General features: G+C 38.5%; 1 protein-coding gene across 1 annotated transcript; it reads left to right on the top strand.

Moving 5' to 3' along the window:
• Positions 1 to 4,350: 4,350 nt before the first annotated feature.
• CCDC179 (coiled-coil domain containing 179) lies at positions 4,351 to 6,797 on the top strand. Its single transcript, XM_012643487.1, has 3 exons — positions 4,351 to 4,395; positions 5,255 to 5,299; positions 6,654 to 6,797. Exons 1-3 carry the CDS (start codon positions 4,351 to 4,353, stop codon positions 6,795 to 6,797), a joined length of 234 nt encoding a protein of 77 aa, XP_012498941.1.
• The last annotated feature ends 275 nt before the right edge of the window (positions 6,798 to 7,072 follow it).

Here is a 7,072-nt window from a genome sequence, read left to right as displayed (position 1 = left end):
ATATAAAATTATAATTGTAATTATTCAGAAATAACTACTATCTTTAACCTAGCATCCTCCACATACAACTGAAAGGTTACATAAGGCAAACTGCAAGGGGGTCCCACAAGCAAGTAAGTTGGGGAAGCATTGTACGATGTATACCCTTCCGGAAACTCATAACCACTTTAACATATTAAGAATCTAAATGGTCCTGCAGCAAAAATATTTGTATACCTTTGTTTAATCTAGAATTTCCCAAACTTATTGGAAGCCAGTACCCATTTTAGGTGGGGAAAATGGTGGCTTTCCCTCTTCAGTCTTTACTTGGTGTATTAGGATCGTCCAAAGAAATAGAGCCAATAGGAGATCACACACACACACATACATATATATACACATACACACACACATATATATACATACACATACACACACACATACATGTGTATATGTATATAAATATGTGAGGGCTGTCTGGAAAGTACCCAGCCATTGTTAATATAACAAGAACATATTACATGGCTGGATACTTTCTGAACAGACTCTATATATATCCTATTAAAATATACATCCTATTTTATATATAAAGTGATTTATTATAAGAAATTGGTTTATCTGTTTAGGGAGACCGGCAAGTCCAAAAAGAGCCAATTTTCTAGTTTCAGTCTGAAAGCTGGCCAGCTGTTGTAGAACTAGGAAGAGTAGATGTCCCACTTCAAAGGCCATCAGGCAGGAGAATTCCCTCCTAATAGGAAGGACATCAACCTTTCATTCTACTCAGGCCTTCAGCTAATTGGATAAAACTCACTTGCAATATATAGGACAACCTGCTTTAGTCTACCAATTTAAATGGCAATCTCATTTAAAAAACACCCTCCTAGCAACACTTTGAATTAATGTCTGACCAACTATCTGGACAACCCCTGTGGCCCAGCCACATTGACTTGTAAAGTTTAGCCATCACACTTGGTCTGATCACAGTTTTGAGATCAGCCTGGATAGGGAGGAAGACTTGAACCCATTTTCAAAGAGGTATCATTGAAAGATTGCATAGGGTTTAAGACATGATGGTGACTGTGCCGCTTATCAAGCTGTTGTCCTTCACCTCTAAATCTACTCTTCCATATTCTACTTTGTGAGGCCAGGACTGGGACTCTTCAAATTTTTTTTTTTTTTCTCTTTGGAAATGGTGATCTGGAAATTTAGCCAGATGGAGTCCTGCTAGGTTTATCCAATAGGGAGGCCTGGAGGGAGAATGCAAGGCAGGTGGAGGGGAGAAAGATCTTGCTCCTTCCTTTTTTTTGTCTTGCTGTGGCACCTTAGCAATGGCACTTCACTTGGCAATAGCAAATGTCTCCAGCAGCAGATATTTCCAGTTTCCAAGACCTTTCCACTCTCCCAGAATTGGTTTTATTATTCTTCCTTAATCATACCAGCACCTGCCAGTGCCTCCTTCTAAGAAGGCTTTGATCCCCAACTCTGAAGAACACCCGCACTCCCTGCTCCCATCCAACTTCTTGTGTACTAGCCAGCTGGGTAGTGTTCACCTCGTCAGAGCTCTGATTCCCAGTTTATAGGCCCCTCCTTAAGCTTCTGGATTCTGGCAATCCCAGGCTCTTCCATCAGCCCCATCAGCATGTAGAAGAGAATGACTTTATTTTGTGAGGCTCTTGAGGACATAACTAAGACTAACAGAGTGGCATATTTCAAATCAATGTAGGTGAGAAGGTTCCAAATAATTAGAGATGCCAAAAAGATTGAATGGGCAAGAGTGAATTTCCTACCCATTGATTTAATCAAAAGAAGCTGGATTACTGCTAAATTAAGATATTGCCAAGGGGATTTAAAGTATCAGATGGGAGATTGGGTTGCATGATATCTGACGTTCTTTCCATTTGCATAATAAAATATAACTATAACTACCACTATTGAGTGACTACTAGCTAACAAGTACTGGATCCAATTCTTTACTTATATTACTTCTAATGCTTATAACTACCTGATATTATTAGATATTATCATTTCCATTTTAAACATGTAGAAAAAGTAACTGAGGTACACGCAAGATAACTAGTTGGCCAGGGTCACAAGAGTTTTCAAGTGGTTAAGACAGGATTTGAACTCTTACGGGTTCCACTGCCCACATTCCAGTAAGTTTCAGACACGTAACTCTGAAATATCTTATTATGGCAGTCTCATAGTGCCTGATTCCAGCCAATCATTGTTTTATTTCAACTTCAGCCTTTTCGATTTTTTTTTTTTTTTGTACAAAACAAGGGAGAAGGAAAGGCAATGAGACGGGATGAGTAAAAAGTAATAACAATAGCTACCTGTTCATCAAACTCATGATACTAATCCATACCCCCTGCCGTTTGGACACACTGCTGCTTCTGTCAGAAATGCTCTTTCTTTAGCTATGTGATAAACTCTGGCTACTCCCCTGAGAGGGCTTCTTGGGTCCATCTGCAGAGAGAATGAGAGGCTCCTGAATGTCTCCACAGCATATGTCATTATTGAAGTTCACAATGCATCGTTTTACTTTTTCATTGTCGCTAATTTGTCTGACTTTTGCTGAGGGTAGTAACTTAATTTATTCATTTTTCTATTTATCTGACCTAACAATGTAAGTAACAGCAAGTATGCAAAACATATGTTCTTGAGACAATATGATATACTAGGAAAAAATACATTTCAAGTTAATTCATGGTTTGTGAAGATAAGCAAGATTACACAATTTGTCTAAGCCTTATTGTTCCCAGAGAGGAGAGTTTCAAGAAGGGAGTTTGTCAGTGGTTTCAAACACTACACTTGGGCAATATTACTTAATTTTCCTAAGTCTAATTTGTCCAAGAGACCTCTCAGCAGTTTCTAACACTATACAAACTTAAAAGTACCCATTCAATTCAGCAGAAAGATCATCAGTGGCCGTTTTGAAACAAGTATCAGTGGCATAGTGAAAGCTGCAGTGAGCCACTGAAAGTTGCAGTGAGCCAAGTATTGCACTGAATGTAAAGGACAGGAGACAGGAGGCACAGACAATTCTCATGCTGGGCAATAGATACAATTGATTGTGTTCAAAGGAGTTTTGTTTATAAATTTGAAGAGGGGCAGATTTGAGCATACAGTATTTAAATGTTTAAAGGAGGGAGGCAATATAAAAAGTTAACAAGGAAAAGGAACAATCTGTAGAGCAAGATCTCTCAGGGGCTCCTAGTTGGGAAATGGCATGGAAACAAATGGAGATATTTGTTTGAGACAAGAGAAGGGACCCCACATTTTTCTATATCAACATAATTACAGGAAAAATGATAATGTGAATATAGACAAGGTTACAGGCTTATAGGTGGTAAGGAATTGAGGCAGCTCCCACCTGGGCTTCAAATGGAAAGGGATGTGGATCAGTTGCATGGGCTTAAAAATGAATTCGTAGCACAGCATCATGGTTAAGAGCACCTCTGCTGGTGGCCAACTGTGGACTTAAATTCCAGGTCACCCTCTTACTAACTGTATAACCTCACACAAGTAATTTAACGTGTCAGTGATTTGTTACCCAGTAATAATAGTCATGCACTTCCCCGCTTCAGTGGTCTAAGGAATCGATCAGTTAATATATAAACATTCACCTAACAGTGCTGAGCATAAAATAAGTCTTGTATGTGTTAGCCAGTATCAGCGTGTGAAGCAAGGGTTGTCCTACTTCTCCTGGAGTTGGTGGATTCAGAGATTTTTAATAGAGGGAAGACAGATTGAAGGGAATACTTCAGAGAACTAAAAAGAGCTAGTGCAACATCAAAGTGGTAAGCAGTGTCAAGGACCCAGTTTACATTGGAGGTCATGAATATGATTGCAGCCGTCTTCAAGGTTTACCCCCTTCAGTCTGGTATGAATAGATGAGAAGAAGGCAGACAGCTGGGTCGACCCAACTGGAAGCTGTGAAGGAACAACAATGAGGTGATGGAATTGAGAACCCTAACAATAGGCAGACTGAAGTGATAGACCATGGAGTCTAAGCTAGATATGTTATGAAATGAAGGGGGCTTTATAAAGAGAGAGAGCAGAGGCGAGGACTAGAAAAGATGGAAAATTGGTATTATGTGGTTTTCTGAGCAAGAAGGATAAGATATAGGGAATCGTGGTAATCTGACAGTCATAATTTTAAGACACTTTGAGGACAACTAGAGGCCTTGCCTGCCCTGCTCTGGGACGGGAAGACAGCTAAGAGAAAGGGTGGGGCCCAGGAGAGGAGAATAAAGAGAATTGTGATGGGATAGGACGGGGCGGGGCTTGAGGGACGAGGGTGATGCGCCCCACAATTACTTGGTCTGGGTCAGGCAATAGGCGCCCAGGGGCGCCCTGAGGCTCTGCAGCATGTGCCTGTACTGCTGGGAAACCGAGCCTTCCCAAGTCAGCCCTGTGAGTCCGCTCTGGCCCTTAATCTCGCCTCTGCATCCCCAGCTCTGAGTTTTGCACTTCAGGCCTGTCCTTCCAGCGGTTGCACATGTGGTTTGGTACTAGGGGTTGGTAAATCCCAGGTGGAGACCGTCTAGAACCTGGGCTGCTGGATCTACCTGAGATGAGGAAAAGTCCCACCCAGCGCTTGCTGAGGGACAGGCGCGTTCAATTAACTTGTTTGTTGACTGACCCATCGACCCGCCCTAAGAGGTGGGGTGGGAATTATGGAAGTAGGGGGCAGGATACAATGCTAAATATTCAGATGCGGAAGAGATTCCTTTTGGGTCTTCGGGTAAAAAAAACTTGATTAAAATGAAGGGAGAGGGAGGTATTTAAGATACGATTTAGAAATGGGGAAGGGGTGGGAACCTTATAAACTAACAAACAAGCTCCTCTATGCTTCAGAACACCACACCGTCTCAATCAGCCCAGTTTTCCTAGGCTTTAGAAACCAGATCTAGCCTTTAGGCTAGATCCTTCAACGAAGAGCAAGGAAGCACCATTTAAGTTACTTACCAGCAGAAACATGATTTGGGGGTTGCTTGTATACCTTTTCCCTCCAGAATAAGTCTCAGTACTCTGCCTGTTCCCTGCAAAGTGGTTCATAGATGGTTCTTTTTTCACGCAATGCTGTCTCCACACTCCGCCCCAATTTCTACCTTAGATGTTCTTATTCTGATCCTGCCTTTTGCAGTTGAAATAATATTCATATAATACAGAAATAAAAACAGTAGCATTGGATTCCTATTATAATAACTAATTTTTCTCCTTTCTCATGACTTGTATGTGGGTGTGTTTTTAAATTTTTCGTATTACATAGGAAGTATCAAGACAGCCTCATCCTTCAGTAGTGACAGAAAAGCAGGTAATATTTAATAAAGAACTAAATTCTGGTTGTTTAAACTTTATATCTTTAACTTGTTCCTTTGTATCATGGGTTCCTAACATATTTATCACTTTTATTAGCTAGATATTTCTGAGATAGCTTTCTTGGGACTCTGGGACCTTGAGACTACTATTAAAATGGATCTTAACTAGGGTAAACTAAATGGCTTATATTCTTGTGTTTTAATGTAATATTTGATACATATACATATCTTTTTGTTTAAACCAGAATAATAATGTATATCTCCAATTTAAGAATTAAAACATTATGAGTATCCTTGAATCCAGCTAGGGACTGCTTCCCTAATCTACTACCTGTATCTCTCCCGGAGATAACCACTATCTTAAATTTTAATTTTGCCAATCTCTTCCTTTTCTTTAATAGTTTGTTACATATATGCCTCTATAAGTAAGTTGGTTTTTAACTTTATAAACATAAAATCACACACAATTCAGTGTATGATTTACTCTTTCTTCTCAACATTGTTTCCTAAGATTCATCTATACTGTTGCATATATTAATAGTTACAGTCCCTTTATTTTTCACTGCTGCTTAATATTATGGAAAGTATTACAGTTTATTAATCTTTTTTTTAATGGAAATTAAGTTGTTTTCACATTTTCCTATGATGAGCAGTGGTACTGCAAGCATTCTAGTACATGCTTTCTTTTGGAATATGCTAGAGTTTCTCTTGATTATTTACGTGGGAGCGGAATGGCTGGATCATAGGGAAGGCGAATTTTTCATTGTTATAAAGTAATGCTACATTGTTTTCAAAGCAATTGTACCAATTTACACTCCCATTGGCAGTAGATAAAAAAGTTCTTGTTATTCACTTCCTCTCTATCTAATACTGCATTTCATTATCTTCAAAACATTTAGTTTCATCACCTAGGTCTCTGCTACTTGTAGATGCCATACGATGGTGACATAAAAAGTTGTGTGTGATATGCAATGTTTAAGAGGAGTAAAGAATATAATTGTTTTCTTATTTCCATAAAGAAAATTCCCTGGGTGTCTTTAATGAACATTACCTTTAAAGTAAAAGTAAGCACATGTATCCATGAGTCTGGATCTATCTAAATGTGCACAGCAGTGAAGTAGGAATCAAGAGTAAATAGTCTCATTTGAAAACCCATCTGATACTTTAATGTATTTTTCTTCACATATGAAAGAAATGGTTTTCTTTTTCCTATGTCTATGTAGCTAAGTCATAGGCATTGATTGTGCTTATCTTTTTTTAATTGACACAAACCAAAAATGTAATCAGCATGTTACTTTTATATTTTATAAAAAGTATGATTTGTTTTCTTTCCTTTTAATTTTCCTAAAGCTTGCAGATAAGCGTATTCATGATATGCAAAACCTAAAGAAAGAGAAGAGGAAATTAAGTAAACGGTTTGCAAACCCTGCTCCTATTCCAGACCGAGGACTTCTAGTAAGTATAGAGGTTTCACTGAAATTAATTGATCCTTAAATGTACTTGACATCTTCATTTTTGATTTATATAATATTCACTCCAAATTTTGTTTCTCCCTTGTCTTTTGAGAAATTTGTGATTTCAGTCTTAAATATCCTCTAATCAAATTCTCATCTATTATTTATATCTTCTTTGCAGTTATCCTGGAGGTGATGTGGTTTAATGAAAATAGTATGATCTTTGAAACCAAGTCGTTCTGGATTTCAGTTCTTGTTTTGCCATATGTTAGATGACTGCCAAGGTTATTCACTTAAATCTTTTGGATTATATCA

The sequence above is a fragment of the Propithecus coquereli genome, unplaced genomic scaffold, assembly GCF_000956105.1.
Source record: "Propithecus coquereli isolate 6110/MARCELLA unplaced genomic scaffold, Pcoq_1.0 Scaffold198, whole genome shotgun sequence".
NCBI classification, from domain to species: Eukaryota; Metazoa; Chordata; class Mammalia; order Primates; family Indriidae; genus Propithecus; species Propithecus coquereli.
The sequence above is the reverse complement of the archived record's forward strand: the minus strand, read 5'-3'. Positions and strand labels throughout refer to the sequence as shown.

Coding starts and splice junctions, on each gene's coding strand:
- CCDC179 (XM_012643487.1), top strand. CDS start 4,351: ATGTGCCTGTACTGCTGGGAAACCGAGCCTTCCCAAGTCAGCCCT. Junction 4,396..5,254: donor AGCCTTCCCAAGTCAGCCCT/GTGAGTCCGCTC, acceptor CGTATTACATAG/GAAGTATCAAGACAGCCTCA. Junction 5,300..6,653: donor CAGTAGTGACAGAAAAGCAG/GTAATATTTAAT, acceptor ATTTTCCTAAAG/CTTGCAGATAAGCGTATTCA.